The sequence below is a fragment of the Lagenorhynchus albirostris genome, chromosome 15, assembly GCF_949774975.1.
Source record: "Lagenorhynchus albirostris chromosome 15, mLagAlb1.1, whole genome shotgun sequence".
Classification (NCBI taxonomy): Eukaryota; Metazoa; Chordata; class Mammalia; order Artiodactyla; family Delphinidae; genus Lagenorhynchus; species Lagenorhynchus albirostris.
In genome coordinates this window covers 40,802,569-40,819,047 of record NC_083109.1, presented here as the reverse complement: position 1 = coordinate 40,819,047, position 16,479 = coordinate 40,802,569, and the positions used below count along the sequence as shown (strand labels likewise).

General features: G+C 35.8%; 1 protein-coding gene across 1 annotated transcript in view; it reads right to left on the bottom strand.

The window, feature by feature from the left end:
* The window catches only part of MACROD2 (mono-ADP ribosylhydrolase 2), a 1,952,988-nt gene that overhangs the window by 1,872,057 nt on the left and 64,452 nt on the right, over window positions 1-16,479 (bottom strand). Inside the window, exon 3 of the mRNA XM_060124328.1 lies at window positions 1,843-1,950. Within this exon, the coding sequence (XP_059980311.1) occupies window positions 1,843-1,950 (108 nt within the window). The remainder of the gene's footprint in view (window positions 1-1,842; window positions 1,951-16,479) is intronic.

The window sequence follows — 16,479 nt, the reverse complement described above, 5'->3', positions numbered from 1 at the left end:
TTCCCATTGTTTATCTCATAAATGATTAGCTGAACTATTTGTCCCCATTGACCATTCTGGTCGATCAATGCCTGTTAACTGGACTTGACCTAAATTTATTCAGGCTTCTCTCCTTCCTCCAAGCCCCTGAACTTTGGGCCACCCTTGAGCAATAGAAGGTGAGCAACCCCTCTTTAAAGACTCCCTCCCAATAATCAGCTGGCCTCAAGGAAAAACATTCCCTGATCAACTGTCCAGTCATGCCACCCTCTCATCCCACTGCCCCACATCCAATTCTTTCCAGCCTGTTCACTTCTCCCTGAAAAAGAAAAGCCCTTTTCTGCTTGAACTGAGATGCTTATAGATCTCATGGTCAAAGTGGTTCTTCCTACTGCAATATCCCTCCTCTTCCTATTGAGATAACCCTCGACCCCTTATTATAATAATCTTTTTGAATAAAGCCTCTTCTTTTTACCTAAGTCTAGATTTGTTTTTGACACTTTCAACTTGCAAAGAGCCTAACTTTACAAAACACAAACTGAAATAATTAAATATCCTCTTATTATTGATATTTTTATAGAATCACAACTATTATGTATTTCTTGACATACACCCACATAATAAAATATATAGAATATACAGACCACCATAAAATAAACTAAAATTAAACATAAGTTAACTCTGTTATTCTCCCAATGTTTGAAAACAAAAATTACTTAAGATCATTAATTACTAAAATAATTAAAATAAAGCATTAAAAACAAGCATGAAAAGTTGAAACCAACCAACTGAGGTTTGGAAATTGCGGAAGTAATTTCTTTATATTTTACTTTTGTCTTCTGTAGATCAATCATCTCTTTACAAAGTCAAAAGAAGAAAAAGTTTGATGAACTTGTTTCTATGTTGGCCAACTATTAACTCAAGCATTAAACCAACTATAATACAGCTGCTAAAGTTCTTTCTGAAGAACTTTCTGCCAACAATTTCACTTTTCCAGTGGTCCAGTACCCTAGTTTCAACTTAGCATGGATACCGTGTAGAGTTAGCACGTTAACTGTATCACATACACAAAATAAACCTTCAATGTTTTTAATGAAGAAGGTAAATACGTGATATTTCTATCCCTGAAGGGATATTTTTTTCTAAAATACCTCTATTCCTATTTATGAAAAAATATTTTTCAATAATAAATACTCATATTATAAGCAGATAGGGCAGGGGGTCCCCAGAGAAAGAGAACCAGGCATGGCTTTCTTGACGTAAGAGAGGCCATTTTTGGCCTAAGTCATTTTGTGATCTAAGCCTGGCCACAATGCTTGCCTTTGAACAGGTCTCAGTAATTAATGATTTTAAGGGAAGTGAAAGAATGCAAGAACAAAGGAAAAGCAGTCAAGAAACAATAGTTCAGCGATAAAACAGAGTCCTAGCTCCTCCTCAAGGGATATATGTAATAATCTGTATGAGTTCTGCAGGAACTAAGGCCCCCATCAAGGTGGAGGATGGAATGATGATGACGACCTTTTCTGACTTCAATCAACTAAAGCTTTGACTCTGTTGACCTTTGCCCTAATTCTATGCTGAATTCTCCTCTGCTCAAGCCTCTCCATGAATACACATACACCACTCAAGTCCCTTCATGAGTACGCAAGTACCCTTAGCTTAAAACTTCCCCAATTTTGCTGTTCTGCGAGACACTGCTTTGGAAAAGATCCCTGGTGTTCTCCTTACTTGTTGCAAGTAATAAGTCCTTCCTTCTCCCAATCTTTGGCTTGGTTGTGTCTTTTGGCCTGACACCCACCAAGACTCGAACCCAGCTTTAGGGTAACAGTATAACAAATACATCACAAAAAATCAACTACTCACCAGCATTGACTATAGCATCTACCTCTAGCAATGTGATGTCACCTCTATAGAGAGAAACTTCTTCACTCAAACTTTTCTTCACCTGTGATGTTTCCTGAGTATTTTCTTCTGTAATAAAGAAGGAATATATATTAATAGTAATATTCTTATTTAATTTAATAAAGACAATTTTAATACAAGAGCCAATATGGGTCGCACTCGGATACATTAGACAAGTGGAAATAAATGTGTAAGTACCAGGGGTGTGACTTATTCTCTATTTATTGTGTATTCCCCAATACAAATGCAGTATCACATACATAATAGGCATTCAATAAATTTAGGCATGTTATATAGGTCAACAAAAAGTTCAATGTTTACTATTAATATTATAAAAATATCAATTTTAAGATATAATTATGTACCACTGGTTTCACAAGAAGATGAGAAAAAGATGTGTAACTACCAAGACAAAATAAATTTTTACAATGAACGAGCTTACTTCTGTTTTGTTCTAATTACCTAAAATGCATCCTTGAAAAGAATATTTACTAAGAAAAAAAAATTTAGGTTCAGCTCTTTGCTACTTCTAAGTAATAAGCTGTCCCTCATAATGGTATGGATCAAGCACATTTGAAAGTGTGAAACTGCTCCTTTATCAAATTCTATAAACCTTTCACTCTAGAGGGCGCTGCTAGATTGAAAAGAGAAAAAGCTCTGTCCTGCACACAACAGCCAGAAAGCTGGTATATTTAAAACAAGCCAAAACATTATCTTCTAAAACCTGACATATTTTTTAATGTTTTTGAGGAGTATTAAAATCTGAATTTTCATGTATTCTTTAACAGATAATAATGTTAAAATATATTCAACAAAGTTATATAAAATCAATGTTTTAAAATACATTAAATGCTATACATAAAAAGCTTTTTAATATAACTTTAGGAAAGATGATTTATAAATTTAAACATTTTAAACTCATGATCTATGCAAATCTTTCAAGGAGGAAGGTAATGCTATTGATTCACAAAGACACTGTCAAATGAGCTTGCAATAATGAGGTATGTAGGGGATTTGAGGTGATAGGTTACAAGACACTTAAATTGTCTTCGGCCCCGATAACCAAAGAAAAAAATGGCCAAGACGAAGGAAATGACCTGTGGCCATAAAAGTGATCTTTCCTCTCTCTGCCTCCAAAGCATCCCCTTCTTTGCAATCACTTTTCTCCTTAAAGGATTCTAATCAATTATTCATTGGTGGTAGTAGCAGTAGTAGTAATAATAATAAGTAGAAGAATAATGTGGGAGAATTGTACATTAAAAGAGTAGAGAAAGACTTTAGAAGACCTCAAAATAGAAAACACTTACAGCTGACTTGACCACCTCAGGGACTCCTAGAGTGCTGTTTCCCTGAGTCAGGTAAAGACTAAGAGTTCAGGCTTTACCACCAGACTAACTGTTCAATTCTTAGTTCTGCCAATTAACAACTGGGTGACCTTGGATAAGTTACATATTTTCGCCATGCCTCAGTTCATAAATTACTGGCTCCTTTACAGTTAACATGAGTTCATTACACTTAGAATAATGTTTGGTCCAGAGTAAGCTCTCAACAAACATGCCCCTTTTTTTTTTTTTTAACATCTTTATTGGAGTATAATTGCTTTACAATGGTATGTTAGTTTCAGCTTCACAACAAAATGAATCAGTTATATATATACATATATTCCCATATCTCTTCCCGCTTGCGTCTCCCTCCCTCCCACCCTCTCTATCCCACCCCTCCAGGCGGTCACAAAGCACCGAGCTGATCTCCCTGTGCTATGCGACATGCCCCTTTTTTTACAAAGGTTTTACAGAGGTGACAAATATTATTTCAGCATCCATACTGAAATACCACAATAGTTTTTAAATATTTTCAACATTTATTATTACTATTATTCCCTATCAGTGAAAGAGATCATATTTTGTTTGTGCTCTTACTAATCTGTCAATGCCTGGTCCAATGACAAAGACTTTGAGCAAGAAGACCTTGAGTTCCATGACCAATCAATTTCTATTCTTACTACTTTTACCAAATTAGAAAGTCCTGATTCCCAATTAAAGATTGTTGGATAATAATAAATATTTGGTGGCTTTGTCAGAAAATTCTGGATATTTGGACTACTGTAAACCTAGAAATTATAAAGACTTCTCACTGATGATGAGTTTTAAAACTCCATCGGGGCTTCCCTGGTGGCGCAGTGGTTGAGAGTCAGCCTGCCGATGCAGGGGACACGGGTTCGTGCCCCAGTCTGGGAAGATCCCACATGCCGCGGAGCAGCAAGGCCCGTGAGCCATGGCCGCTGAGCCTGCACGTCCGGAGCCTGTGCTCCGCAACGGGAGAGGCCACAACAGTGAGAGGACCGCGTACCACACACACACACAAAAAAAAAAACTCCATCAGGCATTAAATTGATAAACATATCACAAATGAAAGCAGAAAGATTGACTGTTTCAACTTGGGAGACAGGGTAAATAGATTCCTGATCTATCCTCTAGTTGCATTTAGTTCTAAAAAGTATTTCTTCATTTCCTTATGAAGCGTTATGTATGTAATATTGCATTTATAGTCATTAAGACTTTTAAACATATGTGGCAACAAATCATGTATTTTTTTCCAGAAGTAAAGAAATTGTTAAAGAATTATATTAGAAAGCATCAAAGTTTAAACCATTTATATTACAGTTCAGTTTTCTTAAAACAAATCATAATCTCTCAACTTCAAACTTTAAAAATGGGACATTTTGAGCCTAAAGGTTCAGACAATTCAACATATTAAATAAATATATTGCTATGACATGTCATTCAAGTAAGTTACTCAAAATGGTCTTATTAGAATTATTAGCATCATGAAGAAATATCTTTATCTCTCTTTCATTTTAAAAATTCACATGAGCATCTTTTTTCCTCAGAGCCAGATTTATACCTACCTGCTGTCCAACTCCTCACATGGTATATCAAAAAGGCATAAATGTACTCAAAAACTACAATTTGATAGTATTAAAAATTATCAGTATTTCCTCCAACAATAAACCAAAACCAAATGGCATATTTTTGACCACCAAGTGTTCTCTGTAAATATAACAATGTAAATTATCATTACAGGCCACATCTTTTACTTGAATAGCAACGTACCACCTTCCTTTTCACACAACTGTGTTCCACCAGCACTGATCCCAAAGTGTCTTTTCCCATATCCTGGGTTTTCAGTGATAAATAGGACAGAAAACTGTCAAGCACTGCTCCCTCACAGACATTCTATATGTACACAAAGCACTGATTCACATTTTGTACATCAGTGGCTTTATCCAGCTGAAAGTTAAAATATCTGTCAGTGTGCAGATGTGATAGTAATTGTTTTTCCAGATTGTATCCTATTGATATTGTAAAAAAAAAAAGTTTTTTTCCGGAACTACCACAATAAGGGAAAAGAGATCTCAATACAGAACTGGGCTCAGTTACCAATACAGCAAGGACAAGTGAGGATTTATAACCAAGGAGCAGAGTGGGGATCAGTGGAAGGAAAATTACTAAGAGAAAACTTTGGGGGTGAGGGAAGATTTTGGTTAAACACACAATTCTTGCTGAAGGCAAGCCAGGGTGGTCAGATATCACCTAGGGTATGAGGGGGGATGCAGAATTTTATTAGATATGGAGAGTGACCAGATAGCAAGGATGAGAAATTCTCTCTAAATTGATTTAGCAGGATTCTTGCTAAAATTGGACAATGCAGGTCTGGCAAGGATGGGGCCTAGTTGAAAAAAGGGTTTGGTGGAACCTGACTAAAGTTTAGTTAAGGGAGAGAGTCTTTGTCAGTCCCTGCTCTTATTTGAGGAAAGAGACTTCCTTCCTTTGAACAATGTAAGTCCATTTCTCATTAGGTTGCCTTTTGTCCTTTAAGGACCAGCTGAACCATTGGTTGAGACTTGGTAGTAGAGGACTTCTGGTGCAAGCAGTCAGGCATTTAATGAGGGAAATTCCCATGAAAAAAAAAGAAAAACAAAGATCAATGGTTGGAGCACACTATAAAACTAGTTTCTGAGTCCAGAGGGCAGACAGTTGAGAAGATATCTACATGTTGGGCTTGAAGCATCATTCGCAGTCTCAATGTCCTTGGTGATCGCATCAGGTGTTCCAGCAAACTTTCTGAATGGCCCACACAATAGCAAGCATGAAAGTTGTACATACATGATCTGTTGTGGTGATTTCTTTGAAGTTTATAACAGGTCATCCAGCTTCAGCTTTTAGGGCTTCAAGAAAGGGGCAGTTTTAGATCTCAATGAGGCCAAATAAGGAGGAGGGGAGAAAAATTGGAAACATTTTGGAGAGCTGTAGCCAGATACTGGAGGAAACTAGAAAATTGACAATATGTGCAAGACAATGAGCAAGACTGGAATTTAATAACCCAAAAGGGTGCACTACAGTTTTCCACTGAAACCTAAAATGTCTCTCTACAGTCACCCCCCCCACACCATTTTTTTCTTGTTTACAAAATAAGTCTGGTCTCATTAGATTTGGTCTGATTATTTACATAAATGCAGCAAGAACGGTCACTGACCACTTAGGCCTTTCAAGTTTGCTTTGCTGGAACTTTTCATAAAGAATCTCAAATTAGACTTTTCAAAGCCTCTCAAGGCTAGGAAGCACATTCAAGAACTCACCACCAGATTTAGCCTGTAATACCTACACATTTGGGTAAATTCCTCTCTTCTCAAGGTTCCAAGAATATCCTAAGGTTCCTGGGCTTGATAGGAAGTGACCTTCCTTACTCATCTGTAAGGCTGGGAACTCTATAAACCAGGTACCAGACTGGTTTCTCCAAAAGGGCTTTGTAAGCATTGGCTCTATAATGCAAATCTTAGTTCCTTAAAACTATCTGATAACATGAGAGTCTATATCTTTGAGATTATCATTCACAAATATGACATTCCAACCAAAGTCTATACAACTAATTTTTCCAATTATGTCCTGTTACAAGGAAGACAGATTCTTATTGAACCTATACAAATAAAGTCACTGCCATGAAAATAAGAATACTCAATAGAGTTTCTGAATTCTAGAGAGATCGGGTAGGGAGAAAAGCTAAATGTTTCATTTCTGTTTACAAAAGTATAATTAACTAAATTGTCATGAGTTACAGAGAGCTTGAGAAAAGATAAAAAGGGGTTCCTTAAATAAAACATTAAAGAACCAGTATTGTTCCTTATCAATAACCACACAAATCATAATCATTCTTCGTCATTAGTTCATTCAGTCCCATGTAACTGATTTGTTTCTTTCCCCCAGCATTATTTAATGTGTTGTAACAACAACAACAACAAAAAATCCACATACTTTCTTTATTCCATTAAAACAACAACTATATTAAGTAATCTTATATACTGAGATCTCTTTCTGAATTCTCTATTCTGTTCTACTAAACTTTTTTTTTATAGTATATTCTTTTCTTTCTTCTTCATGTAATGGATTTTTGTTCTGCTTGATCTTGGGTTAGCATTTGTTTTGTTTTGTTTTGTTTTGTTTAAACCAGTCAGCTTCTCCATTAGTTCTGGAAATCCTTACTTGGTCCAGCAGTACAGTCTCAAAGTTATTTAAGCAATAATGTCTTTAGAAGCCTATACCCTAGAGTACTTGCCATAGTCCTTTCCATGGATCTCTGAAATAGTCACTTTTTGTTGAAGACAAAGCACTCTTGCCTGTAGCTGACTGCAAGAGCTTTCAGGGAAGAATCAGAGTAAAATAAAAATTATCTGTGAATGATAAAAGACTTAAAAATGGTCATTGTTAAAGATTTGAAGAGAGTTTATTATAAAAATGATATAACTAATAAGGGAATCTGGTTATTTCTATGACATACAATGTTTAAATAACTCGAATTATAACTGACAAAATTATACCAGGACATAAGATGGATAAAAAGGATACTGGCAAATTTCTATGAACGTCATACAATTTCTGAAATATATATAGTAAAAATTTTTACCCACACAAATATAACCATGGGAAGGTTAAGCATCATTTCTTTTTGGACAATGTTTCCCATGTAATGTAATATATCAAATAAATCAAAATTTTTTAAGATTTTTTTTTTTTTTTTTTTTTTGGTACGTGGGCCTCTCACTGCCGCGGCCTCTCCCGTTGCAGAGCACAGGCTCCGGACGCGCAGGCCCAGCGGCCATGGTTCAGGGGCCCAGCCACTCCGCGGCACATGGGATCCTCCCAGACCGGGGCACGAACCCACGTCCCCTGCATCAGCAGGCGGACTCTCAACCACTGCACCGCCAGGGAAGTCCAAGATTTTTTTTTTGATGTGGACCATTTTTGAATTTGTTACAATATTGCTTCTGTTTTACCTATCAGTTTTGTTGGCCGTGAGGCATATGGGATCTTAGCTCCCTGACCAGGGATCGAACCCACACCCCCTGCATTGGAAGGCGAAGTCTTAACCACTGGACCTCCAGGGAAGCCCCCTTGAACCAAATTATTTTTTTACCTTTCCTTCTTTACAAGGTGAAAAAACAAATCCTTTGAGATTTTCCAGGAACCCTCTGGGAGATATCTATCTCAGTTAGAGTTCAAGATTTTATTTAGGATTTGATTTGGGGAACATAATAAAAACAAAATAAAGCACAGGAAATTATTTTGATAAGACATAGAATCTTTGTTCCTAAGTAGATTACTTAAAAGATAAAGAAAATCCTTTTATGATCTCTTATTAAGATCAGACTAATAATCCAAGAAAACTTCATCACTTTAACAGAGAGAAAAAACCCAACTCTAGTTTTGCATCAGTACATTACTGGGCTCATTTAAAAACAAAAAACAAATAAATTCATTCAATCTTAGCTAATTTGATCACAGATTAGCTCTTTTGCAAACCTTCTATAACTCTATATCCATTCAGGTTTTCTCCTGTATTTTTTCTCTTTCTCGTTCTGAAATAAGCAGTGATCTCAATTTAGAATAAAATGACTCTCTTTTTGCTTAACAACAACAACAACAAAAATCCTTCATTCCTCACAAACCTTGCATAAAGAGTTGTTTCTCTTATTGTTTATTATTTTTAGTAGTTTCATTTATATACATTAATTATAATTTTTAACTAATTTTTATTTTACAGAGAAGACTAAGAAGTAGAAAATTGCAAATTGTCACATGCCAGCATTCTGTAGCAGGCTAGCAAATTTTATACATTTACCATCTTTCAATTTCTAGAGACGTGTTTTTATATGGCAAAAGGACATTTATTAACAGATTCAAATACATTTAGCTTCTCTATATCACATTAAAATAAAGAAGCCAACTTATATAAACAAAGTTATGTTCAGTAATTAGTATTTCAGTAGTTTATTTTACTTAGAAATAACCTAGATTTTTATAATGAATATCTATACTTAATTTAACATAAGTCTAGGGTTACAAGGTACTAAAAAGATTTTGGAAACTATTTTTATGCAGACATATGACATAAAACAAAGCTCACCATCATCTCAAGTTATCTCTCTGTTAACTATTTTTATAGCACATGCATGTTAGGCAAGTTTGCAAAAGCAAAAACCTAAAAAAGTTAAACACGTGGATTTTCTTTTACTGCTACACTTGATATACAAGAAGTCATGGATAACAAGCAATTCATTTTTACTACATCTTTACTTGTATATTTGGTCTTGGGTTGAATTTATAATATTTATAATCTTAAACATCTAGTAGATATAACATAAGCTTATTTGACTAGTAAACCCAAGTACAACAAAAATGTATGCTCGTATTATACTTAACTGCTGATAACTCAGAAGACATACCTGTTTTTTTAAACCAACAATATTAAACTAGTCTTATTTACCAGAGGTTTACCCAAGTCATGTAAACTTGAAAAGTTTTTGGGTTAGTTTCTATATTTCTGGGAGTTTTAGGAATATTTAACTTATATGATCCTAATTTATCTCTAAGCTAATTTGCATAGAGCTCCTTCATGGGATTTTATGAATTAATTTGGTAACACCATCCGAAAGTAGAAAAATATCATATACATATAAATGCATATGTACGTAAACATACATACAGACAGATGCAAACAGAGACCTTATAGCTTTCACACTAAAATTTTAGCCATGAGTCAGGTAACTATAGTAATATACTCTGGTCTTTGCTCCCCTTGATATTTTTATCCAAATTTTGTTTCTGGCAGAAGGAGCAAGTTAAGGTTACCTGTTTAGTACGAGGGCTAATGCTTTTTACTGGTATTTGTGGAGGAGACTTTCAAGATTTTTCATTTGCCCTGATATGTAATCTTATTGAGGCTGTGGACTAAACTTTAGGTGAGAAACTGACAGGAGACATCAAGCAGCTGCCTGGCTGTCCCCAAAGCTTTTCTGAGTGGACAAAACATCCAGTCTGTTTTCAATCACCTTTTCTTCCTTTTGAGCCTCAAGTAGTAGCTTTCAGGGGCCCCTGAGTTCCTTGAGAGTCCCCATTTGGGAGCAGGGGGCCTAAAGTTCAAGTGACTATATGAGCTGAGGAGCTTAAGTAGGAAGGGAAAAGTCTGGCAGCAGGAGAGGAGGGATGAAGAAGATAGGGGTTTTGAAGAGGGATATATCAAAGGATTTAAATGGAACTGAAGGAAAAATCCAAGGTCTAAGAGGAGGAAGAAGGACCAGAAGGGAGAGGTCTTAGAGGATCCAGTCTGAGGAAATCTTGTTTCCCAAAGAAGCCAATGAAGTTCCAAATTATCCTTAGTAAAGTCATGCCAGCAAGAAAGGAAGTAGACAGTGATGGCAGAGCATATAGTCCTCAGGGGCTCAAGTGCAGGGAGGGGTTTCAGTGAACTGAGAAGCCCCCATGGGAGAAGCAGATCAAATAAAGAGAGAGAACAGAGAGGCCTTACAAAGAGCCAGGAAAAGCCTTTCCAGCCCAGGAGTGAATCTCTGCTTGAAATAAAGAGCCAGGAAGAAAGATTTCCAACCCAATAAGCACCTTTTAAACAAAGAAGCCTGGACCTCTAACCCAGCTTCAGAGAGTATACTTAGAATCTTAAGGTTAAAAATCTGTCCCTACTGTGCTTCAGCTGACAGTCACCTGGGGCTCTGGCTCAGTGGAGATCACCACCAGGTACTGGATCGCCAATGATCTCTACATCTCAAATGATATCTACCTTTCCTTGTCTTTGAGCTATTTTATAATTCTGTAAATTGTAGAAAACAGATAATAATGCAAATGATTCTTGTCTGTGGAAATGCAAATAAATTATGTTCCCTTGAATGCAACTGATACTTTCCTATGGACAATTTGCATTTATTTGTAAATTCATTTCAGAGTTCCTTACTGTGTATAAAGGTGTGGTTCTTTAAATTCTCCTTTGAACCAGAGTTAAATAAAACTGTTGATAAATATTCAATTTATATTTGTATGAGTCATAATCTCATCTTTATAAAAACATTTCCCTCTAATAGACATTTTCATTTAGTTCTAGTTTATTTACTTAACTAATACTTGTATAGCATTTACTATGTGCCAGCTGCTGTTCTAATGCTTACAAATATTACTGCCTATAATCCTCATAACAAACCTATGTAGTACATATTACCACTATTCTCTCCATGTAGATAAGGAAGCTGAGGCATACAAAAAGGAGGTCGATGGACCAAGTACACACAGCTGGTAAGTACAAACCTGGGATTTGAGCCCAGGTAGCCCATGCTCTTTACCAACAAGCTAGGCAGGCTCTCATTTACCTATTTTATTATAATGCATCCAACTCTGAATGAGGTATCTGTTATTTAGATCCTGTCTCTCCCTTTAGTTGCAAAATGCATCAGTTTCACTCCCCCCAAAAAGCATTATTTACTTCTGCCCTAGAAAAAAAGAATAATAATGTTTATTGAAGTGGTTACCATACTTTGCAAATAATACAAGGGCCTCAATGATTTCTTGCTACAATTTACAAAATTTCATAACATACAACACACGAGGCATTAGAGAACCACATAATAAAATCAAATTTGCACATATTAATCATGCATTTTATTTGTACTTTCTCTTTTTCGTTTATTTATGCAAAATCATCAAACTTGCTGATTCATTTGTCCCAACACCTACTCTATTTGTACTGGGATTCAGTTTACTATTTAAATTTATGACCTTATTCTGAGTTCTGGCATTTATGTTACTACTTCACCTCTTTTTTAGGCATAAATAAACCACTTTAGAGATACTGATCCATTTTTATGTAGGAATATAATGCAATGCTATAGTAACAACAAAAGCAAATTTAATCAAATATACATTAACTCACTAATAACATTAAAATACCTTAGAGAAACAAAGTTTGTTAACCGAATCTTAATTAAGATAAACTGACCAACATTCCCCTTGTTTTAAAAGCATAACCCTTAAGACTATAATATTGATAATATAATATAATTTTCATAAAAATCATAGGTATATTTTACATTTCAAACTTTTAAAATGTATTGAACAAAACTGTCTCATCACTTTTCCTCTGGAACTGCCAAATTACCTAAAGACCATTTGATATACAGCTAACAGACCATCACTGGGTCCTCTGACTGCTCAGAAGACTAAGATATTAGGAGATATTCACATGAAGTGCCTAGAACACTTCAAATTCTTATGTTCCCTCATATTAACATCCTCTATATTTTAGCACCCATGGGCATGATAACAAAAAAGCCACCAAGGGTGCCAATAAGTTGGCTGGTGATCTCATAACAAGGGCCCTATTGCCAGTTGACCTCTTTCATTCTGAGGATGCCAGTTAAAATCAGCTTGGTTTTAATCCAGCTCTGTATATACAAATTCAAATTAATATTCCCTCTCTCTAAAAATAAAACAAAAAAGTTAGTAGGAGACCATGCCACAAAAGAAAAAAAAAAGAAAGCTCAAGCAAATATCTATAGAAATCAGCGTTTAAATTAAATTTATAATCAAGATGATCAGAAAAATATCTTTGGGTTCATTACAAGGCTTTAAGAATATACAAGGTGAGAACTAGAGAAACCCTAGGGACGCAGGCTGTGTTTCTGAGATTCTATCTTGAAACCAGCCAGCCTTATGATCTGCACACCTCCATATCCTATCTGACCATGTCAGGCTAACAATCATCTTGCCACTATTCCAGATTCCTGCCTGTTTTGCCCTTCCAACTTAACAGCTCACTTCTTTAATTGGGCCAACATTTAAACCCCCACCTCTCTTCCTATTTCCAACTTCCACAGAGCTTCCATGGATGAAATTCTCAGCAACAAATTCCCTTTCTTTTCAGTCCTGGGACTCCAAACTAACCCTGTCAGGGAAAGTCAAGGAAACCATTAGATAAGGTGCTCATATTTGAGTGAGATCTCACTTGAGCAGGGAGGCAGGAATCCAGGCATGATAGCCATGCTAACTAATGCAGGAAATATAAAGTCCAGCCAAGCTATGAACTCCACCCTCTAGCAGAATAATAAAGCATACACAAATAACTTCAGTACAGGGACTAGTACTATAAATGCCATGAGAAAGACTTAAAGTACTTCAAGGTTCAGACAGAACATTCAACGAACTTTTATTTGAGTGGAGATATCCAAGCTGACTTTTAAAGGATCAGGAAGAATACCAGAGGACAGTAGGATGGGATGAGAGTGAAAAGAGGAAGGGCATTCCTAAGTCAAAGAGGCAGAAAATAGAGTTTGCCTTGAGGAAAAGTAAAGATTCATCCATGATGAGAATATGGAAAGCACCACAAACTGGGGGTAGTGGCAGATGAGATCAGAACTATTCAGGTTTAAACCAGATGGTGGAAGGCCTTGGATGGTGGCTGTTTGGGATCCATTAAAGAAGTCACAAATTGACAGCTTTTTCTTGAATTTAGCCCAAAGATAAGATTTTCTTCGGCTTAAACAGTATCACTGTTTTTGCTTTTTAAACTGCATTTCAATTTTAGCATTCAATTAAATTTTAGCATTCAAAGTCAGGAGATTTCACATTAAAACTTAGATTTCCTAGTTCTGTTGAAAAATCAGGAGATCTGGAAATACTGATCCCACATCCTCACATGATGTGGGAGTAGAAGCTACACCCTTTGACAGGCATCCTTTGCTTTCCAGTTTACAATTTACAGTATATCTGTTTATACCTAAACTAAGTTGGCCTCACCCAGTTACTTACCTGGCTGTCTCCCACAGGCATTTGGGCGTGAGATTTCTGCAGGAGAGCTTCAAAAGATTAATGACTATAAATCCAAGGTAACTATTAAAAATCTATTCAAAATAGAAAATCCTGAAATGGCATGAAAAAAAGAACATGAGACAAATTCCCATCAAATTAAAATAAATGTTTGCCTGTCAAACAATTAAACTGCAATCAAAACTTATACTGGGATCTAAGATGCAGTAAAAATTCAGTAACTCAGAATGTGTTTCATAAACTGAGTCAAAAAGACTTCCAAAGAATCATACTTCCCTGTGTCTATGTCCTTGTATAATACTCTTCCTCAATGACTCAGTTTTTCCATGTGATTTGATTTGACCAGTGGGGCATCAACAAATGTGACCCAAGCAGTGACTTAACAATTGCTTGCACATTTGTATTTGCCCTCTCTTGCTATGCCAAGACGACCATGACACAAAGCCCAGGTCAGCCTATTGGAGAATAAGAGGCCACTGGGAGCAGGGACAGCCATCCCAGCTGAGGCTCCCTAGATCAAACAGTTTGACAACTGCCAGCCAGACATGTGAGTGAGACTGTCCAGAACCATCCAGCCCCAGCCAATCCACCAGCTGACTATAAAACCTCCTGATTAACCAGAGACTAATGAGCAATAATAAAAACAATGTTATTTTAAGCCACTAATTTTTGAAGGGTTTGTTGCACAGCAAAGCTAACTGATAAGGAAAGGAGGAGGAGGAGGAGGGAGGGAGAGAAGAAAGAGGGGAGGGGCAAGAGGGGGCTTTGAAGAAGACTCAGCACAAAAATGAAGTTGCAAACTCCTGGCATAACAGTTATTATGAGTTAGCCTAGGAGAGAGGGTCTTCTAGTGTAACATCGCCAACACCTGAAAGAACCGTAAGATTAGAGAATGAATGGATATGCTGGAAGAGGGAGGAATGTGTGTGCAGGAGAGGGTGCAGGGTGTCCAGCATCATGTCTTTAAATAAGAACGAAAGATCCATTTGCATACATCCTAATTCCATCCTCTTTCCTAAAATGATACATTCAAATGTTCACCCATTTATTCTAGATGGCCTGTTTCTCTATATTAATACTTCGAATCATAACAACTCTATTGAGGTAACTTAAGGAAACTGAGGCACAAGGAAATTAAGCAACTAACTTGCCCAACATTTTGCAACTGACAGAGACAAGATGTGAACCCTGGAAATGTGGTTCTAGAATCCCTGTGTTTAACCACTGTGCAATATTCCCTCATAGTAAAGATCAATCTCACAAGGTTAAAAAAAATTAGACTCATAAGTTCTTTAAATAAGGACATACTTCATTCATACAGGACTTTCTTTTTTTAAGTTTAATGTGACTATCTTTGAAGAACTGAGGTGGGAGCTTAGGTGATAAAAAGGTGTGCTTTATCCTAATGACATATTCTGCTAAAAATCAATTTAGTTAAAAATTATGGTATGACTACATAGTACGGCTCCTAGTTTAAAGCTTATATAAGAATAATGCAACCTAATACTTCAAGTAACCTTGCATAAAAATCAATTATTTAATTTCATAAGGTTATACTCCAAAGAAAGAGAGAATCAAATTTCTGCCCTTTTAGTAAATTTATGAAATCCTAATTTATAAAAATAGATAACTAAATGCTGGTTCAAATACAGAAATAATAGAAAAGAACTAAAAAATCAGAAAACCAGTAGCATATTTAATTATACCTCCTTTTTTACTATTTAAGTGTAATATTTTTCTGTGTGTAGGTTAAGATCCTTTATGGATTATGAACTCAGTTTGGTAGATTGCAACCAACTTTTTCACAAACTAATATAGAATAGAATTAAAATATTACAGTGCATCACATATACTAATAAAAAGTATTGTTCTATGAAAATTTTGTTTCAATTACATGCACGTACACATATTTATGGGTCATAATACATGTTTGTGGTTCCTGGGTAAATTTTTGAAATTTCTGAAATCATTATGTTTGTATTCATCTCTACACTCTGACACAAAATGTTTTAAAATGTCATTTTGGTATTTTGTCATTTCACAAAAATGAACAAATTTTAAAGAATAGGTTTCAAAATATTACACAGTGAACATTTGTATAAGATTTCTAGCATGCAGAAACAACGCCCAATTAATTCTAACATCTTAGGATTTTACAAGATCTGGCACAGAGGCAAGTATCTGGTGAATGCACAATACAGAATTCATTGACCAATCGATTACTGACTGTGTTTGTATTTAAGAGGACCTGGTGTGCTCTCTAGGGGTCAAAATCCACACAGTAAAGCCCATAATAATGGATTTCTCTACAGTATCACGTACAAAGGTAAAACGAACACTCTGGAACAATTTAAATGAAAAGTTGACATTTTCAGAGGCTATAATTTAACTCGTAGTACATACCCAAATCTAAACAGAACAGGGGAAGGAGGGAATT